The 21,884-nt window shown below is 42.0% G+C and overlaps 1 protein-coding gene and 1 long non-coding RNA gene across 3 annotated transcripts in view; one reads left to right on the top strand and one right to left on the bottom strand.

The window, feature by feature from the left end:
* The window catches only part of ACMSD (aminocarboxymuconate semialdehyde decarboxylase), a 66,883-nt gene extending 46,104 nt beyond the window's left edge, over positions 1 to 20,779 (top strand). For both annotated transcript variants that reach the window (XM_038421868.2, XM_038421872.2), the window contains 2 exons: positions 17,867 to 17,965; positions 18,656 to 20,779. In XM_038421868.2, the coding sequence (XP_038277796.1) occupies positions 17,867 to 17,965; positions 18,656 to 18,718 (162 nt within the window). In that variant the 3' untranslated portion in view covers positions 18,719 to 20,779. The remainder of the gene's footprint in view (positions 1 to 17,866; positions 17,966 to 18,655) is intronic.
* LOC122458072 overlaps positions 1 to 21,884 on the bottom strand; it is a 92,774-nt gene that overhangs the window by 54,583 nt on the left and 16,307 nt on the right. The window lies entirely within an intron of this gene.

The following is a 21,884-nucleotide window of genomic DNA, read 5'->3' on the forward strand; positions in this document are numbered from 1 at the left end:
TTGGAATATTTCCTAGAATATATGGCTGATAATGCCCAGGTGAGTCATACTGCATTCAGTTCTTTCTTGAGGAACTCGAGTGGGAATCTTATCATGCTTCAAATATGGACACAATTAGAAAATTATTTCAGCCCCCTTTTGGCAGCTAGATACTTCCAATCCAAGTGGCTGGTTAGGATCAGTGGTGCAAGTAGATTTTAACTCTTACCGGTATGGTGTCAACCCCCTGACTCCACCCGCCCTCACAAAAAATGTTCTGTGACTAGAGCCCTGCATATATACAAATTTATGCCCATGGATGTGAATATCAGCAGATAGAAATTGGTATCCGCTGAACCACAGGAATCTCCCGGAAACTGCAGCAGTGACAGGAGCAGAACGTGGGGCCACCACTCCCAGGAGCCAGTGGCCCACGCTAGCAGCTCCTCTGGTTCGGCTGTAGCCTCCCCCAGCCCTTCCACGCAGCTGAGTCTCCTGTCTGGGGTCTGTATGGCCCCGCCGGAGGACAGGGCTGGGGGCTGGTTTGGGGGCAGTACAGCCATGCCAGAGGAGCTGCCAGCACAGGGCAATGGCTCCTGGGAGCGGCAGCCCAATGTTCTGCTCCTTTTGTCACTGCGGTTCCCAGGAGAGTCCTGCAGTTCAGCAGATACCAATTTCTATCTGCGATATCCGCATCCACGGGTATAAATTGTTATTCATGCAGGGCTCTACACTTCATTCTTGAAATATGTCTTTCCGGTATAGCATACCGGCAATAAATATCTTAATGGTACGGTGTACCTGACTGTACCGGTTTACTTGCACCACTGGTTAGGATCCAGTAGTTATTTTTCAATTGAGATTGGCCTTTCTCAAGACATACTTAAGGAAGACCATTCATAGCTGAAACTCGACCATTTCTTAACAAATCCTCGTATAAAATTAATCCTAATATTTGACATATATAAAGTATTATTAATTTGTACTTGCGAAATGCATTCCATCTGAAGATCTCAAAGTAGTTTACAAAAGTTAAGCCTCTGAAAATCCCTGAGAAGTACACCATGTTTATATCTGAAACCATTTTTAAAAGACAGGTTTCAGAGTAGCAGCCATGTTAGTCTGTATCCGCAAAAAGAAAAGGAGGACTTGTGGCACCTTAGAGACTAACAAATTTATTTGAGCATAAGCTTTCGTGAGCTCTTTTTGTAACGTAGTTGGATCCTAAGGGATCAGAAGTGCAGGTGGATGGATAGAATTGGTGCACAAAATATATTAACAAGGTACAAAATACCACATCTGACTAAACAGCAGGTGAAATCCTGGTCCCATTGAAGTTAAGTTAAGGGGAATTTCGTCATTTACTTCAGTGAGACCAGGATTTCAGCCAATGAATATAAGCTCAGAACCTCAGCTGGTCTAAATCAGCATATCTCCATGAAGCCAATAGAATTATGCTGGTCGACATCAGTTGAGGGGTCTGCCTCATGGAGTTCTAGAAATAATAGGCCCAATACTGCAAATTTTTGTCATTCTTGTTCCCATGGATTGCGAACAATTCAATTCAGTGAGAATACTCACCGGAGTGAGGCTGCTTGCTTTGTTCATAAGCCATCACAAGAACCCCAAACCCAAAAAAATAAACAAAATCCCCAAGTGTTTTCATAAAACACTTTTATTTGAGAAAAGCAAATTGTATTTCTGCTTGGGAAGCAATAGGCTGGAAAATCACTAAAGGAAATTCAGGTGGAAATCCTGAATGGCATATTAAAAAGAACAGAATGCTAAATATTTTAACTGTTATGGCAGAAAGGAAAGGAAATATTATAGTAGCTGCCTATTTAAATAAGAGTATGGGACAAAAAACCCAACCCTGAACTGGAATGTCCCAAATACTAGTGGGACTGAACAGTCCCTTCCACAGGCAAATCTGCAGAAGATGGCCAAATGATGGAATCTCTCAGTTTTCTCTCCAATTACTCTATGGGGTGCAGTGTTTGCCTTTCCCTGGAAGCAGGCAAGAGGATAGCATCCAAACTCCATGAAACCTTGGGGCTATATGGGGATCAGCAGGACCTTAGAGCCATCCATACAGAAGGCCTGTGTCATTGGGCTGTGGATCTCTGGAACCCCCACAGGGCTTCTGCATCTGGCAGGGGAATCCCCACCATGGAGGGAAACTGTAAATATAGTCTATGCCTTCTCCTTCCTTGTCCCAGCCACTGCTTGCTCCCTCCCCACACGTTTCACTGGACCCTCACAGTGCCCTCCACAGGGAAGTGCGGGTTGCTTCCACAAGGACCCCTTCCACATACAGATATCATGGCCAATGTTTTTCTCTCCACCATCTAATACTAAAAAGGTAGTTAATTACCAACTTTCTCCGCTAGATGTCTGTGCAGACCCCTCTAATTAATAGATTGTATGGCTGGCACAGGGATCTTTTTACTAGACAGAGAAAAAGAGCAACAACGTGTAAGAAGCAATGATTACAGTTAATTATGCATTCTGGGCACAGTCCACAACCCATTGAAATGAATGGGTTTTTGGATCAGGGCCTCTGTCAGGATACCCACCACTTCTGAGTCCTTTACTCCTGCATGCAGCTCCCCCACAGTGTCTGTGCAGTGTAGACAGTCTTACCATACAAAGATGCCCACAAGACTTAGCAACATGATAGCACAATTAATCACTCAAAATAATATAAGGAGAGTTCTATACACAAAGCTGCACATAATAAGGCTACCGTTCCACTGAGCGAAGACAGAGTGAAGACCAAGTAGCTTGTGAAAGTCACTAGAATCTAGAGATAGATATGCAATGGGAGATGTATGAAAAGTCCACGATGACAACTGAAACCATGCAACCTAGGTTTATTACAAACAAACAAATCCTCACAAGGCTGTTTGTCAAAAGCATTGCTAAAAGCACAGTGCAATAGAGGATCAGCCACCTCCACCAGCTTCATTGGATATAACTTTGAGCTGAATTTCCCCAACTCTATCCTTGTTTATAGGCATGTTATGGCATTCTCAGCAGAACTGTGAGTCCTATGGCATGTTTGGCACACAGATATTCCCCATCAGGCTCAGTGCATGTAGGTTGTGAGCTCTCTGGAACTGAGATTGTCTTTTTTGTTAATTAGCTGTAAAGTGCCTAGCATTGGGGCTCTGATCCTAGATTGGGGCCCACAGATGCTACTATACAAATCAAAATAATATAACATGTACATTCTATCCAGGCTTTTTTACTCTACTTAGTGATACTTTTTGGATCCAATGCATCTATTTTTGCAATAGATTTCAAGATTTTAGTGTATATGATCCAATGGGTTCATGACCCATTTACCATTTACAAAGGTTTTGCCTCAAAGATTTATGGAGTAGCAGCCCCTGCATTTTCACTTACTACTCCACTGAGTTATCTTCTGCAAAAATCTCTCCAAACCTTCAATTTACCCTAATTTTATAATGAAACTAATTTAGTTGGGCCATATTAATCCCTGGTATATTTCCATAGCTCTTCAATATCATTACAGCACAACAGAGAGGAGCCTAGCCCTTTAATTTTAAGTTGTCCCTTTAATATTACCAGATTTCTTCCCCTGATTATGCAAGTGTAAAACCATTTGATGTCTTCTTCCTCTCCCTTTTACAGTACTGTGAGAAATGTGATGCCTTCATTCAGTAGATTTCAGTGAATTGCAAGTGGGTAATGCAGCATTCTGGAGGTTGCTGAGATTCTAGGTCCTTTTTCTGGGTTGGTTAATTTTATTTTTAAAAACTGTGCTGGAGAAGTCAAGAGTCAAGCAGAAGAGAAATAGAAGTCGTAAACTCATATGTGACTGAAAGGATTAAAACAAAGTTAATTAACCTGCCTACAAAGCAGGTTTCAATGAAATTCTGAAGAATGCTGTCCCTTGGAATGCTTTCCACATTTGTCAGTGGTACCCAGAAAAATCATTCTCCTCCAGCATGTATATGGTGAAGTATGATTCTATCCCACTACACAAGTACAGTTGTCTGTGGGGAAACACATGTGAGCCCTCCTTGTAGGATTAGCTGCAACTGTGGCCTAAACTATAATCCTGGAGTGAGACTGGGACTTCTTCAGGGAGGTCCTAAAATAATATGGTGAACATCCATCCAAAGGGATCACACCAGCTCTGTGGGCTAAAAGGGTCTTGGGGTGCAGTAGGAATGGTTGGGATAAGCAAAGCAGAGGACCCAAGAGAAGGGAGTTCCAACCCGCCAGAAGAGCCTCCTCCTGCCCTCACCCTGAAAGACACTAAGACAACACCCCCACTGGAGGTGGATCATCTAACAGGAAATACTGATTTCATATAAGTACAAAGGAATGATCAGACGCTGAGCCAGGCCTACTACCAGATGGCAGTGGTCAACAGTGAAGTCACATTGTTTTACCTCAGTTGGTAAAACAATGGCCTGACTTTGAGCTCAGAGATTCAGAGGGAAAGGCCACAAATGTGGTAGAGTATATCCTGCAATTGCACGAGAGGCTTACGTCTAGAGTTACCTTTGCAAAAAAAGAGCCTGTTAAAGACCCAACAAACTCAAGAAACAGTGTACAACCAAGCCACCCATCTCCCTGTGTTTAGGCCTTGTGATCGAGTGTTGTTACTGGTACAGAGTCTGGAGACTAAGGTCCTGGTCAGAGGGTAAGGACCATTTGAGGCAGTAAAACAAGTGGGTCCAGTGGACTATGAGACCTGACAGCCAGGAAAGAGAAAAGAGACACAACTGTACCATGTCAGCCTTTTAAAGGCTTGGAAGGACAGACAGTGATTGCTTATAACACCTTATCCTCCTGACCCTGAACTAGGTCCCCAGGCACCCGTGATCCAGAGTTTTGAGATCACACAAGTGGAGGAAGATCTCCAACCGGAACACAAAAAGCCCAGACACAGCAGCTGGTCAAGTCTTTCTCCTCAGTATTTTCAGCTCAATTGGGACAAACTCACCTGATATACCACCACATAGCTACAGAAACAGAGCAACGAGTCCAGGAGACCCCTCGGCTGCGTCCTTGGATTATATGGGAAACAGTTTGGAAGGAGTTACAAGTAATGCTAGATCTCTGGGTAGGAGAAGAATCTCACCATGAGTGGAGGGGTCCTATATTGCTGGTACTGAAACCAGAGGACACAACATGCTTATGATTATATCCAAATTCAATGCATACCCAATGTCCAAGGTAGATGAACTGTTGGAATGCTTAGAAGCAGCCAGATATATCATTACAAAATAATGATTTTACAAAATGGTACTGGCAGATCCCTTTGATGCCTGAGTCCTGGGAAAAGCTTTACTAGTTTTGCACCATGCCCTTTGGCTTCCATGGGGCTGCAGCTATGTTCCAATGATTGATGGACTGAGTGCTTTGGCCACATAGGGAGTAAGTAATGGCCTATCTTTATGACAGTTCTTGACAGCTAGAACTGGAACAACCGCATACAATACGTCATACCTTGATGGAGATGCAGGACTCACAGCAAACCCAGCAACATGCAAGGCATAAGAACAGCCATACTGGGTCAGACCAATAGTCCATCTAACCCAGTATCCTGTCTTCTGACAGTGGCCAATACCAGGTGCTTCAAAGGGAATGAACAGGACAGATAATCATCAAGTGGAGGGGGGGGAACCACATTAGAGTCAGCTTCTGCTTTTGGTGAATAAATGGCAGCCTCAGTGCTGCTTTATGTTGTATAAGTTTGTAATGGGCCTCGTAAGAGCAATTACACCCACCCCAGTTAGCCCTGGCATGCCTCCCACACTTGAGAGGACCGGGAGCAGGTGGAGTCAGCGACACCAGCTTTACACTACTTGGGAATTCCCCTACACAAGGGACTCCTCAGCCAGAGCAGCATAAATGGCATGAAGGGGAAGCAAGGAGAGCTCATGGGTTTTTTCAGAAAACTTTTGATAAAATGTCATGAAACATTGTGGAATCCAAGCTTTGCTTGAACTAGTTAAACACATAACAAATTGAGATAATTTCTATCAGGTAGAGGAGGTAGTAAGTGAAAATATAATAAACTAGACAGGCAGGCTTCTGAAAGAGATACTAAAGGCCAAATGCTGCCACTCTTGCTCCATGAGTAATTTCACCTATTCCAATGTGATTACTTACAGAGTAAGGGGGCTGAAATCTGGACCTAAATAAATGGCAGCTTGACTTCCCATTGCAGTATTGCCAAACCCAAGCATTGCAAAAATTGTCAGACCCCCAAAATCACAAAATTGTCTTAAAAATCATGAGGATTTTTTTAAATAACAAATGTTGGGATCTTTTTCAATGTCTTCTGGTTTGTGCACTTTTAAGGTGCATTCAGGTCATGTCTTAAAACTTTTCTCTGCACTCATATGGTGTTGGGAATTTACTTTTTTTTTTTTAAATGAAAACTGAGATTCTCACATAATCACTTGTCTCTAGAAGCTGGGACATTTAAAAAAAACCCACCATATATTGCATGACTCGCAATGAAATCATGAGTAAGGCTAAGATTTTGTCATGGATATTTTTAGTAAAAGTCACAGACAGGTAACAGGCAATAAAGAAAAATTAATGGAAGCCTGTGACCTGTCGCTGACTTTCACTAAAAATATCCATGATAAAATGGGAAGGGACTGTGGCAGCTGCTAGTGGCTGGGAGCTCTCTGGCGCTCACCACCCATGGGGGCTCAGAGCTCCAGGGTCCCTCTGCCCCCATCCATGGTGGAGGGGAGCTGCAGGGCCCCCTGCCCCCTCCCCAGAGATGGGGATCTGTGGAAATCCCCCGCCATTGCCGCAGTATGGAACTGCGGGAGTCGCCCTGCCCGTCCTGCGGCAGAGGGGAGTTGTGCGGGTCCCCATGGCCCCCATGGTGGAGGAGATCTGCGGGGGTCCCCCTGCTGCCATTGCTGTGGGGAGCTGCGGGGGGTCCCCCTGCCCTGCCATGGTGGCCAGGAAGCTGCGGGGGTCTCCATGCCCCACCGCAGCAGTGGGGAGAAGCAGGTGTTCCCCTACCGCCGCCATGGGAAGCTGCCAGGGTCTCCCTGCCATCGCTACAGTGGGGAGCTGCCTGGCTCCCCCTGCGCTCCCCGTGGCGGCCAGGGGCTGCTGGGGTCCCCTGCCATCGCCGCAGTGGGGAGCTGCCAGGATCCCCCTGCCCTCCCCGTTGCAGCCAGGGAGTACGGAGGTCCACCTCCCCCACCATGGTGGCCTGGAAGCTGCAGGGATCTCCCTGTCCCCCCGCAGTGGCTGGGAGCTGTGGCGGTACCTGCTGTCTTAGGCAGTGGGGGTACCTCACAGCTCCCTGCTGCTGCAGGAGACAGCAGGACTCTGCAGCTCCCAGCTGCAGGGGCTGAAGTCACAGAGGTCTTTGGAAGTCACGGATTCCATGAATTCCGCAACCTCTGTGACAAAATCGTAGCCTTAATAATGAGCACTAGCAACACAGTAAATGTAAAATGAATGCATGCTGTGCTCAAAACAAACAGAGAAATGATGTGATAAGGGGCTTGGTATGACACTGTAGGTTTTGCAGATGAAGGTTAGAAATAGGACAAAGAAATCTTCCAGTGCATAGCCAGAAACTAGGCTGAGAAGGCATCAGGTATGCCTGACAGATATGCATAGACATAAGAATGTATTTGTGGGACAGCCATCACCTGGAGTCAGAGTGTATTATTCTGACTTTGAGCCCTTAAACATTAAAAACCCAGAAACCGCTTTGAGTCATGTATCTTTAACTCCATCCCTCCAAAATTCCCTGTGCACTTTCTCAGTTAGTCAGAGCTCACAGCATAGGTCAGTTAACTCTAGTGGAGGACTCCAGAGGTACATCTGCTAGGTGGAAGGGGAGCAGGTAGCAATGCAAGTTGCAGCAGCCTCCCCTCCACCACACAGCATACAGTAGGCCAAGGCAGAACAAGAAGCTGGGCAGTGCTGGCCAGGGGCATCACCAGGCTGGCCACAGAATAAAATAGTTCAGTGCATCCCCACATGACTTTGTCCTGGTAGGCTACTACAGGGCCCTCAGAAGAATGCAAAGCTGCCTCCTCCCAGCCAAAGCCTCCCAGCTGCAACACCTCTGCTGTCTACCTTGGGATGAGTCCTGATAGGAAGGGGCACAAGGCTGGTGCCAGGAGGTATAATTGTGCACCAGCAAGAGTAAACCTGTATCTTTCTCTTTCCTCAATATATATTTGTACTATTGAAGCCCAGTTTGAAGCTCACTTGTTTCATATATTGACACTCTCTTTCATAGAATCATAGACTTTAAGGTCCGAAGGGACCATTATCATCATCTAGTGTGACCTCCTGCACAACGCAGGCCACAGAATCGCACCCACCCACTCCTGTAACAAACCTCTAACCTATGTCTGAGCTATTGAAGTCCTCAAATCGTGGTTTAAAGACCTCAAGGTGCAGAGAATCCTCCAGCAAGTGACCCGTGCCCCACGCTGCAGAGGAAGGCGAAAAACCCCCAGGGCCTCTGCCAATCTGCCCTGGAGGAAAATTCTTCCCCAACCCCAAATATGGCAATCAGCTAAACCCTGAGCATGTGGGCAAGACTCACCAGCCAGACACCCAGGAAAGAATTCTCTTTAGTAGCTCAGATTCCACCCCATCTAACATCCCATCACAGGCCATTGGGCATATCTACCGCTAATAGTTGAAGATCAATTAATTGCCAAAATTAGGCTATCCCATCGTATCATCCCTTCCATACACTTATCAAGCTTAGTCTTGAAGCCAGATATGTCTTTTGCCCCCACTGCTTCCCTTGGAAGGCTGTTCCAGAACTTCACTCCTCCGATGGTTAGAAACCTTCATCTAATTTCAAGTCTAAACTTCCTGATGGCCAGTTTATATCCATTTGTTCTTGTGTCCACATTGGTACTGAGCTTAACTAATTCTTCTCCCTCTGTGGTATTTATCCCTCTGATACATTTATAGAGAGCAATCATATCTCCTCTCAGCCTTCTTTTGGTTAGGCTAAACAAGCCAAGCTCTTTGAGTCTCCTTTCATAAGACAGGTTTTCCATTCCTCAGATCATCATAGTAGCCCTTCTCCGTACCTGTTCCAGTTTGAATTTATCTTTCTTAAACATGGGAGACCAGAATTGCACACAATATTCCAGATGAGGTCTCACCAGTGCCTTGTATAATGGTACTAACACCTCCTTATCTCAACTGGAAATACTTCACCTGATGCATCCCAAGACTTCATTAGCTTTTTTCACGGCCATATCACATTGGAGTTTCCTAGTTATCCTGTGATCAACCAATACTCCGAGGTCCTTCTCTTCCTCTGTTACTTCCAAGTGATGCGTCCTCAGTTTATAACAAAAATTCTTGTTTTTTACGGGTCACTTGCTGGAGGATTCTCTTCAAAAATCCCTAAATGCATGACCTTGCACTTTTCACTATTAAATTTCATCCTATTACTATTACTCCAGTTTACAAGATCATTCAGATCTTCCTGTATGATATCCCGGTCTTCTCTGTATTGGCAATACCTCCCAGCTTTGTGTTATCCGCAAACTTTATTAGCACATTCCCTCTTTTTGTGCCAAGGTCAGTAATAAAAAGATTAAATAAGATTGGTCCCAAAACCGATCCCTGAGGAACTCCACTAGTAACCTCCTTCCAGCCTGACAGTTCACCTTTCAGTGTAACCCACTGTAGTCTCCCCTTTAACCAGTTCCTTATCGACCTTTCAATTTTCATATTGATCCCCATCTTTTCCAATTTAGCTAATCATTCCCCATGTGGAACCGTATCAAATGCCTTGCTGAAATTGAGGTAAATTAGATCCACTGCATTTCCTTTATCTAAAAAATATGTTAACTTCCTCAAAGAAGGAGATCGGGTTGGTTTGACACGATCTTCCTTTTGTAAAACCATGTTGTATTTTGTCCCAATTACCATTGACCTAAATGTCCTTAACTACTTTCTCCTTCAAAATTTTTTCTAAGACCTTGCATACTACAGATGTCAAACTAACAGGCCTGTAGTTACCCAGATCACTTTTTTTCCTTTCTTAAAAATAGGAACTATGTTAGCAATTCTCCAGTCATATGGTATAACCCCTGAGTTTACAGATTCATTACAGATTTTTGCTAATGGGTGTGCAATTTCATGTGCCAATTTCTTTAATATTTTTGGATGAAGATTATTTGGGCCCCCCAATTTAGTCCCATTAAGCTGTTCAAGTTTGGCTTCTACCTCGGATGTGGTAATATCTACCTCTGTATCCTCCTTCCCATTTGTCGTCCTACCATTATCCCTAAGCTCCTCATTAGCCTCATTAAAGACTGAGGCAAAGGATTTGTTCAGATATTGGGCCATGTCTAGATTATCCTTAACCTCCACTCCATCCTCAGTGTTTAGCGGTCCCACTTCTTTCTTTGTTTTCTTTTTATTTATATGGCTATAGAACCTTTTACTATTAGTTTTAATTCCCTTTGCAAGGTCCAACTCTACATGGCTTTTGGCCTTTCTCACTTTATCTCTACATGTTCTGACCTCAATAAGGTAGCTTTCCTTGCTAATCCCTCCCATCTTTCACTTCCTTTCACTTTCTGCTTTTTCTTGATCACCTCTCTAAGATGCTTGCTCATCCAGCTTGGTCTACAATTCCTGCCTATGAATTTTTTCCTCTTTCTTGGGATGCAGGCTTCTGATAGTTTCTGCAGCTTTGACTTGAAGTATTTCCAGACCTCCTCCGCCTTTAGAGCCACAAGTTCTTCAGTCCAAGCCACTTCCCTAACTAATTTCCTTACTTTTTTAAGTTAGCTCTTTTGAAATCAAAAACCCTAGTCACAGATCTATTTTTGTTTATCCTTCCATTTAGTTTGAACTAAATCAGCTCATGATCGCGCGAATCAAAGTTGTCCCCTACAACCATTTCTTCTATGAGGTCCTCACTACTCACCAAAACCAAATCTAAAATGGCATCCCCTCTTGTTGGTTCAGCAACTGCTTGGTGAAGGAATCCATCAGCTATCGCATCCAGGAAAATCTGAGCCCTATTATTATTACTAGCACTTGTCCTCCAGTCTGTATCTGGGAAGTTAAAGTCTCCTATGATCACACAATTCCCATTAGTATTTACTTCATTAAAAACATTAAAGAGGTCTTTATCCATATCCAGATCGGATCCCAGTGGTCTATAGCACACCCCAAGCACTATCCCAGGGGAGGATCTAGTAGCTTTCTTCCCCAACGTGATTTTTGCCCAGACAGACTGTCTTATCCATTCCATCACGTCTTCTTTCTTTACAGTCTACCTCATCATTGATATACAATGCTACTCCACCACCTTTGCCTTTATTTCTGTCTTTCCCAAACAGCACATACCCTTCAATACCTGTAGTCCAGTCATGACTACTATTCCACCGTGTTTCTGTTATCCCTATAATATCTGGTTTCACTTCCTGCACCAGTAGCTCTAGTTCCTCCATTTTGCTACCTAGGCTCCTCCGTTAGTGTACAAACATCTTAATTTTTGCTGTTTGGCCTCGCTCACATTCTTTACCTGATTAGGCACAGACATTCTTCTGCCAGTATCACCTATTAGACTGGTATGTACACTACCTTTCCTCCTTATGTCCCTTCTCCTACCCACGGCTGTATCCTTTCTTACTTCATTTTCTTCGCTCTCAATGTTAAAATCCGGCATGGAGATTACCTGGACATCTCCCAACCATTTCCCCCAGATTCCTAGTTTAAAGCTCTGTTGATCAGTTGTGCCATCCTCCATCCTAGAAGTCTATCTCCCTCCTTACTCAGGTGAAGTCCATCCTCTGTCCATGAATGCTTTTCAGTGGCCATATATCCCAAAGCCCTCCTTATAGCACCAGTGCCTGAGCCATCTTTTAAGCATCATAATCTTTTCACACCTTTGTTGCCCTTCTCTAGGAGCAGGCAGAATCCCACTGGAGAACACCTGAGCCTCAATTTCCTTAAGCTTCTTCCCCAGCCTGGCATAGTCTCCCTTGATACGTTCCAGCGAGAATCTAGCCGTATCATTTGTTCCCACACGAAGGACAATCAGTGGATTCTTTCCCGCTCCTGTTAGATCCTCTTCAGCCTCAGGTCCACATCCCATATCTTACCACCTGGCGGACAGAACACCCTTCTGTTCTCTGGATCAGCTTTTGTTACAGGCCTGTCTGTTCTTGTCAGTAAGGAGTCCCCAATCATATAGACCTGCCTTTTCCTGGGGACGGTGCGATTCTCCAGTCTATCCCCTGTTCCCTCTGGCTGCAAGTCCTCTCGATTCCTATTGTCCCTTGCAATCTCCTGTAACCCATCCCGTATCCTCCTGGGGCTCATATTTGGTGTTATCTCCATTGACTCTTGCCCTCTTCTAATAGGACTAGCTGCTCTTCTCTTCTTCCTTGCCCTCTCACCGTCAGTGACCACCTGCTGTGCCCCTTCTTCATTTTCCAACTCCGCAAACCTATTCCTGAGCTCTATTTCTCCTTCACTAGCCCGTCTTTTCCTCTGCCTGCTTCTCTTAGTCACATACTTCCACTGTCCACTCTTCTCACCCAGCAGTATCACCTCAGAATTCTTCGGTCCTGCTTCCATCTGCAAGTCTGAGCTTTTCCCTTCAGTCTCCTCATGTCTTTGCTCCATCACCCACTTGAATCCCCTTCTAAACTCAACCAGAGTTTCCACCTGCATCCAATCCTCAGATCTTTTCTTCCATCAGCTCTATTAGGCAGCACTTCATGCAGACAAAACTCTTTTCAGGTACCCCCCTCCAGGATCATATACATGTCACAGCTTCTACATCCAGTCATCTTCATTGTGTCTTCCACTACTTGGGTCACTACCACTGCTGCGTCTGTAGCTGTCATTGCCTTCTCACCTAAGTCAAATACCTTCTCCTCCAACAGAACTCCCACTCAAACTCCCCTGTTTACAGCTCTGTTTGCTGGCTCCTTTCTCACATAAAGTCACTAATTGAAAAAGAAGAGCCTGATGCTCTTTCAGATTCTGGTACTTTAAGTTTCAGGTCTTCTACTACTATGAAACAAATTCTGTTATAGTTGGAGTTCTTTTGAGTAAAAATGTCCACTTAGGTTAATCACCAGCAATTAGGGCTGTCAATTAGCCACAGTTAACTCAAGCGATTAACTCAAAACAAATTAACTGAATTAAAAAAATTAATCATGATTAATTGCAGTTTTAATTGCACTGTTAAACAATAATAGAATACGTATTATAAATAATAGAATATTTATTATAAATATTTTTGGAAGTTTTCGACATTTTCAAATATATTGATTTCAATTACAATACAGAATACAAAGTGTACAGTGCTCACTTTATATTTTTATTACAAATATTTTCACTGTAAAAAATATAAACAAAAGAAATAGTATTTTTCAATTCACCTCATAAAGTACTATAATGCGACCTCTATCATGAAAGTGCAACTTACAAATGTAGATTTTTTTTTGTTACATAACTGCACTCAAACCAAAACAATGTAAAACTTTAGAGCCTACAAATCTACTCAGTCTTATTTCTTCTTCAGCCAATCGCTAAGACAAACAAGGTTGTTTACATTTACGGGAGATAATGCTGACCAGTGAGAACAGGTGTTCACATGGCACATTGCCAGATATGCTAAACATTCATACGCCCCTTCATGTTTGTTTTGGCCACCAGTCCGGAAGACATGCTTCCATACTGATGACGCTTGCTAAAAAAATAACGCGATAATTAAATTTGTGACTGAACTCCTTGGAGGAGAATTGTATGTCTCCTGCTCTGTGGTTTTACCTGCATTCTGTCGTATATTTCATGTTATGGCAGTCTCAGATGATGACCTAGTTGTTCAATTTAAGAACAGTTTTGCTGCAGATCTGACAAAACACAAAGAAGGTATCAATGTGAGATTTCTAAAGATAGCTGCAACACTCGACCTAACGTTTAAGAATCTGAAGTGCCTTCCAAAATCTGAGAGGAACAAGGTGTGGAACACGCTGTCAGAAGTCTGAAAAGAGCAACACTCCGATGCAGAAATTACAGAACCCAAACCACCAAAAAAGAAAATCAACCTTCTGTTGGTGGCATCTGACTCAGAGGATGAAAATGAACATGCATCAGTCCGCACTGCTTTGGATCGTTATCCATCAGAACTTATAATCAGCATAGAAGCATGTCCTCTGGAATAATGGCCAAAGCATGAAGGGGTATACAAATGTTTAGCATATCTGGCACATAAATGCCTTGCAGCTTCCACTACAACAGTGCAATGTGAATGCCTGTTCTCATTTTCAGATGACATTGTAAATAAGAAGCGAGCAACAATATCTCCTGTAAAGGTAAACAAACTTGTTTGTCTTAGTGATTGGCTGAATTAGAAGAAGGGCTGAATTGACTTGTAGGCTCTAAAGTTTTATATCGTTTTGTTTCTGAGTGCAGTTATGTATCAAAAAAAAAGATTCCACATTTGTAAGTTGCACTTTCACGATAGAGATCGCACTACAGTCTTGTATGAGAAATGCTATTTCTTTTGTTTTATCTTTTTTATAGTACAAATATTTGTAATCAAATATAATAGAAGATAAGCACTGTACACTCTGTATTCTGTGTTGTAACTGAAATCAATATATTTGAAAATGTAGAAAACATCCAAAAATATTTAAATAAATAGTATTCTATTATTGTTTAACAGTGCGATTAAAACTGTGATTAATTGCAATTTTTTTTAATCTCACAATTAATCACGATTAATTTTTTTAATTATTTGACAGCCCTACCTGATATCTATGTCTTATTTAAAGCAGAGCTGCAATATTAAGTGGATCTATTCATATGTCAAACTACAAATCCTCAGTGGGAAAAAGGATTTAGGCCATACTCTTAGATAATTAATAAATAACATCTTCAAAGTGCTTTATAAACATTAACTAATGAATCCTCACTATACTTCTGAAAGGGTGGTGGCTATGAATAGGCATACAGTCGCCATTTTATAGATGGCGATAAAACCAAAGCACAGAGAAGCTGATTTGTCCAAAGTCATTCAGCAATCAGTGGCAGAGCTACAGTATTCCCAGAGGTCCTTATTTATCTGCAGTTCATCAGATCAGTTCATTGGCAGTACAGTGATCACCTGTAAAATACTTTAAATCAGAGGAAACTAACAACAAAAACTAAATTGGGATAGTTTACACCAGAGATTCTAGTGAAAGAGGAACAAACACCAGTGTGTCAGACTTTCTTCTGTTCTGGCCCACATAAGGAACCTTAAATAAAAATGTAAGAATCTCCCTAGATTGGCTGATCTTATCTGACATGCTAAATTGAATTTCATTGTCCTTTCCAAATAAATCCATCTAATAATATTCTAGAATATCTTATGCTGCACACAGAAGAAACGATGTTTCTCTCCCAGGTGTGTATTCTGGAGCAGAAAATGTCCCAATATCAGTCAAACATACTGTAAACCAAGTAGCATCCTGAGGTGTTTAAATACACAGACCCTAATACGTTTCTCATGTAAACTGTTCTCAGAAATTGTATTAGCAGAAAAAAATGGTATATATTCTCCTATTCTAATCTGACTCCAAGGTTTTTGTAGTGAAGCAGATGTACACTACAAAATACAACCAATTCGCAGATTCTACACTTTTGTATATCTTCTTGTATAGACTCCAGGGTGACACCTACTGGAGACAGAAAAAATAAACAGCATTTGGCAAATAAGCAAAAGAAAACCTATCCTAAAACACCTGAGAACATGCTTCATAACTTTGTTTTAGTACTGCCAATCCCAAGCATTCAAAAGTTGTAGTTGTTGGATTTAGTATGCAGATGCTGGGTGGTGCTGATGGCCTGTGATATACAGGAGGTCAGACTAGATGATCTAGTGGTCCTTTCTGGCTCTAAACTCTGACTCTAAAAATATATGTAGTGTTGTTTTAACCATGTTGACCCCAGGATATTAGAGAGACAAGGTCAGTGTGGTAATATCTTTTATTGGGCCAACTTCTGTTGGTGAGAAAGACAAGCTTCTGAGCCTTCCCAGAGCTCTTCTTCGGGTCTGGGAACCTAATTCAGAGTGTCACTGCTAAACCAATTTTATTATAATAATCTGAAATCCACTAACAACACACACACACCCAGCTGGTTCCTGCCCACCTCCTTTCCTCCCTATGACTGGAGGGGTGTTAATGGGCCACTTCACATTGAATGGTCCCCTGATATGTGTTAACTACTTATGCTAAAAAAATCTGTTCCACCTTGTATTGAACCATGAAACTCTAAGACTATATCTACACTAGCACTTTTGTCGGTAACTTTTTTTGTCAGTCAGGGTGTGAATAAATGGATGGACAAAAGCACAGGTTCGGTATGGACAGTGCTATGTCGGCGGGAGACACTCTCCTGCCAACATAGCTACCGCGGCTTGTTGGGGTGGTTTAATTATGCCAGAGGGAGAGCTCTCTCCTGACAGCATAGAGTGGCTGCACAGGAGACCTTACAATGGCGCAGCTGCAGTGATACAGCGGTGCCGCTGTAAGGTCTGTAGTGTAAATATAGCCTAAGTTTCCCAGACCTGTGCGTGTATTTGTATCCATCCTGGAATATCAAATCTGGTAGTCTCTGGAGGACTTCTGGTTTCTTAGAGATGTATGTTGTAAGCTCTCTTACTATACTTGAAGAGACAAAAAGGTTGGCTCTTTTTACATTTTGCTCTCACCTGTCCTTTAGGCATCAGAGTTAAATAGATGTGTAACAAGCTGTCAGTTTTTGCCTGATACTGTACTGTTAACCAGAGCTGATCCTGTTGGAAAATGTGTGTGTTTAATGGTGCTCTCTTTTTTAGAATACCCAAGATGTAAACTGACCAGACTCCTAAAAGGCATTCTGGGAGCAGCCAAACCCAGAGTGAAGGTTTGGGCTGTACTTTATACTGTTCATTTTTGTTCCTTTATGTGAATAATACAAAACTCGGGAAGGCAGTAAGTTTTCACTTGGTAGAGTTTGTGTGGACAACATATAGAGCAAACTGGGGAAACCATCGGATCAAAAAGGTGTTTTAAACAGCCTAGTTAAAATTCTCTCCCCATCTCAGTTGCACAGCTTTTAGTCTCTGGTCTCTTACAATGTCCTAATTCCGTTAGTTTTCCAATTACCACAGAATCTTTCAAGGTACACAAGATACGGATTTCTAATGGGAAAATCAAGCAGAAATAAAACTAAGCTTTTTTTATGCTATCCTTTCAAATGTTCTGTACATACCATAAAGGAAATAAACCCATCTTTTCCCCTTTACAGGCAACTTAACTATGGGACCACATTACTAAGAACTGGTCACGACCCCATTATGAATCAGTATATCGCAATCAACCCAGGTCAGAACCCAAAGAAGATGAGCATTGGATACTTTGTTTTATACATTTCAAGGCAATATCAGATTACTTCAGTTAACCAAACTAGGAAGGGTTTCATTATTCAGCACATTCCTGCAAAGGGATATATGTTCTTTCCATATGCCAAGGATTTACATGTTGAACTTTCCAAGTATCAAGATGAAAATACACCCAAGCATAGCTAGTCCTTAAAATCATCATTCTTGGGTTCAATCAATCTCCTCCCTTCTATACAAAAATCAGTTCATTCAAAATTGTTTGTACAAAATAAGGGAAACCTTGGGAAGTGTTCTTTTCGGGGTTTGGGGTTTTTTTAGAAAACAAAACTTAGAATCTTAAGATGACTGAAACATAGATACTACAGAAAATCTGTGCGGCATATACTCATCATTTTATACTGCTTTTAAGAACCACAAAGAGGATATGCAGCTTTTTCATTTCATTATGAAATGCCCAACTTGTTTCTCTGTTTGCAGGACAAAGTTCTTTTGGGAACAGATTACCCTTTTCCACTGGGAGAACTAGAACCTGGAAAACTGATTGATTCTATGGAAGAGTTTGATAATGGACTAAAGGTATAATTCTTTACATTTTTTATTTCAGTTTTTAAGCTTCCATTTTTAGGGCCTGATCTAAGGTGCTAAGAAGTCAATGAGAGTTTTCTGTTGACTTCAGAGGGCATGGGATTAGCCTCTTAGTCTTTAAGAACCAGTTCCCCACAGCACTGAAAGCACATGCACGTGCTTGACTTCAATATGACTTAAGTATGTGCTTAAGTGCTTTGTTGAATAGGAATAGACTGCTGAATTGGGGCCTAAATGGCTTAGGAAAGCTGTGAGCTATGCAGCAAGCTTCTACAATATACTCCATAGTGAATCAGGAAGAGTGAACAATATGGCAGTGTGGAATTGTGCAGCCAAGGAGACAAGGGTGGGGACCCCAGAGCCAATATGGAGACACAGAGCCTTGTGGATCTCTTGGAATCTGTTCAGCTCTGTAGGAATCTACCAGGGCCCGAGAGTGGAAGCAGATCTCATTTTGTGGGACATTTAGGGAAAACTCTCTGCACCCATCCCCATAGACTGATACGGGGGAATCCTCGTAAGATCATTTCATGGCTCCTGTATCCCAGGCCTCCTCCAGCAAGTAATTCCACGGAAAGAGATGACCTGAGACATTATTAATAAAATCCTGTTTCCAGACCTTAAGTGTTAACATACACAACAGTTGTAAGTTTCTCTATAAAAATATACATTCTTTTACAGGATAAACTCAAAGCTGGCAATGCTCTGGCATTTTTGGGTCTTGATAGAAAACAATTTGAATAACATTAACAGAGACCAAATTTCAGCAATAATATTGTATCCTTTTATATATTTGTGTACATGTATACACGTGTATTGCTATCATATCAATGTCAAATAAAATCTACATATAAATGATAGTATTTACTGGTATCCTCAAAGTAAAAGCAAGGGCACTGGAAATCCACATGTGGGAATTTCTGTGTCCTAAAGATTTAGGTTGTACCTGCAGATTTTTGGGATCCCTGCTTTTCTACAGAGATTTCATTTCTTTCAATTTTGATGATGATAATCTTCTGAATACAAATCAATGCAAAGTTATCAGTTCCAGGTTTCTTGAAAAAACAAATAGCTCATTGAGAGTTGTGAATTTCCCCCATTTATTTCAGTTGTCAACTATGAACCCTAATGATCACAATGTAAATATTAATACATAAATAATACACAGTGTGATTCAATGTTCCATTCACTTAAAAGGGTATTCTTCATGAATAAAGCTGCATGTTTTAAATGTGAAATATATTAATGGTTGTTTCTAATTTTTTATTTTACGTTTTTATTCTCAGTGTAGAACACCTTCCCCAGCTGACAAAATTATTTTCTTTATCTAGGATGTCCCAGTTTTCTTGGATAGTGAAGGGTAGGTTGAAACCTGGGCTTTCAGTATTGTTGGGTGACTGCCTGGACAACCTCTTCCCAGAAGCATTTTTAAGTCGTCGGAATGATAATGCTTTGCCCTTATTCTTTCCCCTCTCATTTGTTCAGGTTTCAGTACACTGCTACTTGTGATGTCATAATCTCACTAGTTCTCTAGTCTTCCATAGAATCTTCCAGGAAAAGCAAGACAGATAAGACCTGAATTCCTAATGTAGCTGAGCACCTCCACCCTACTTTACAGACTGAACCTGAAAGATGCTGAACATCAGCAATTCTCTTGGATATCATCAGCCTGTGGTGAACTGCAAACGAAAAAAATTGAGCTTGCACCTGATTTTGCTTCTTTATAGTATATGAAAAATCCTGAAAGGCTTGGAAGTCTTTTTTAAGGGTAAGAGGTTTTTGTTTTCGGTTTTTGCTTATTTTACACATTAGGAATTCAGGTCTTATCTATATTATTTCTCCGAGAAGATTATATGGAAGAGTACAGAAATTCAATGGGAGCTAAGGGTGCTCAGCACCTCTTAGTAGACACTCAGCACCTCACAGCACCAGGCCCTTAGATAGATACATTCCAGGGCCTAAATTAATATACTACAAAGGAATTTAGATGCCTAAAATCCCAGTTTTAGGTGACACAGTGATCCACAAAATCTCCACTTAGTTATTGCCTAACCCTATAGGTGCCTAAACTCAGTAGGTGCCTACGTTTTTGCAGTAGAAGTTCCCTAGACACCTATGTTTTTGCCTCTGGGCATGTGCACTGCTGCCTCATTCCAGGCACCTGGACAGCTATCTCCTAAACCCCAGGTCAATCCACAAAGCATGGGAGGGTAGACATTCCTCTCACAATCTTGCTGTAGGGTCCAATCTGGAAGCCATGCTCAAAGGCTGCCTAACTTCACACAAAAACATCAGGGTGGGGGAAGAGAAGGAAGACAGGGACTACTTTAGAACCTTTAGTCCAGTGGTTATGGTACTCATTCAGAATGTGGGAGACCTCCTGTTTCAAGTTTGTCCTCTGCTTGATGAGAAGGAATTTGAACAGGGCTACTCTACCTCTCAGGTAAATTCCCTAGATACTGGCATATAGAATGCTTCTCATTTTCTCAGGCCCAATTAATATTTAATTAAAGTGGAACAACTTTAACAAGAGCAATGGAAAAAGACCCACATGAGAATATCTTGTAGTCCAATGGCTAGGTCACTTACCTGAGAGGTAAGAAACCCCCATTCTGATCCCTTCTTCTCATCAGGCAGAGGGAAGATTTGAAGCAGGGGTCTCCTACATCCCATGTGGGTACTCTGCCACTGGGCTAAAGGTATAAGGGAGGCATTTGCTGCTGCTTCATGAAGTTAGTCAACACGTAACTCCACCTTGCAGGAAACAACTTAGGCGCCTAAGCCACCTGGCTCCAGAAGGGGAGTGTCTGGCTGTGGATTGTTACCAGAGATAAGAGCCTCCCTGAATTCCAGACTTAGGCACTAAACTCTGTGAGAGGAGCAGGGTTTAGGACACATCTCTCTCATTGGCATCTGCTATCGACTAGCTTAGGTGGGTTCCTGCTTAGCATGTTGGCTTTTGTGGATCCTGCTCTTAGGCACCTCTCTCACCATTCAACTTATGGGGAACCTGGGCACCTAACTCAAGCTTTGTGGATCACATTGTCGTTCCAGTAATTTTTCTAGGCACCTAAAAGTCAGCATTGCAACGCCTACGTCCCTTTGTGGATCTGGGCCTAGATGTTTATGTATGAGGAAAAGGAAGCTACATAAAGTGGCTTCAGTTAAACTTAATTGCACCCAGTCCAGCAAGCCCTTCAATGGAAGTTCAGTGAGTAGAAGGCATAGAAGACATTGTCTTTCCTGTCAGACTCTCCTTTAAAGTCTGTAAGTATCTAAGGATAAATTTTTCAGTTATTTAAATGTTAGATGATTTCTTCACCAACTTGTTTTAATTAAACTTCAAAGTGGAGAAAGGATGGCTTAATTCTCATAGCAGTCCCTTCCTCCCACCCTTCCCATAACCTTTTTAGCTTTGCTTCTTACAGATGTTTAAACTGACAAGGTGGGCGAGGTGATACATTTTATTGGACCAACTTCTGTTGGTGAGAGAGACAAGCTTTCGAGCCACACAGAGATCTTCTTCAGATCTGGGAAAGGAAGTCCCAGCATCATAGCAAAATGCAAGGTGGAACAGATTGTTTAGCCTAAGTGGTTAGCACATACTGTAAAGGACCATTCAAATGCTTAAATGGATTTAAAAAATAAATACATCTTAACTGCTGAAATACTTTTAAAATCAGATTCATTCTCTTAAGCCAACCTTGATTTGCTATGTAATTAAAATACAATGCTTATGTTTGGGAACTACAGCTCTATATGAGTTAAGCATTATTACGATTTATTATTATTGAATACAGTTCTTAGTGCCTTCATTTCAGATTTTGCAGTCAAGGGCATATTCCCCTATTCATCTCCTGTTTGTATTAATTTATATTTTACAGTGATATTGGTGTGCATGGCTCTTTAA

The sequence above is a fragment of the Dermochelys coriacea genome, chromosome 11 (assembly GCF_009764565.3).
Source record: "Dermochelys coriacea isolate rDerCor1 chromosome 11, rDerCor1.pri.v4, whole genome shotgun sequence".
NCBI lineage: Eukaryota > Metazoa > Chordata > Testudines > Dermochelyidae > Dermochelys > Dermochelys coriacea.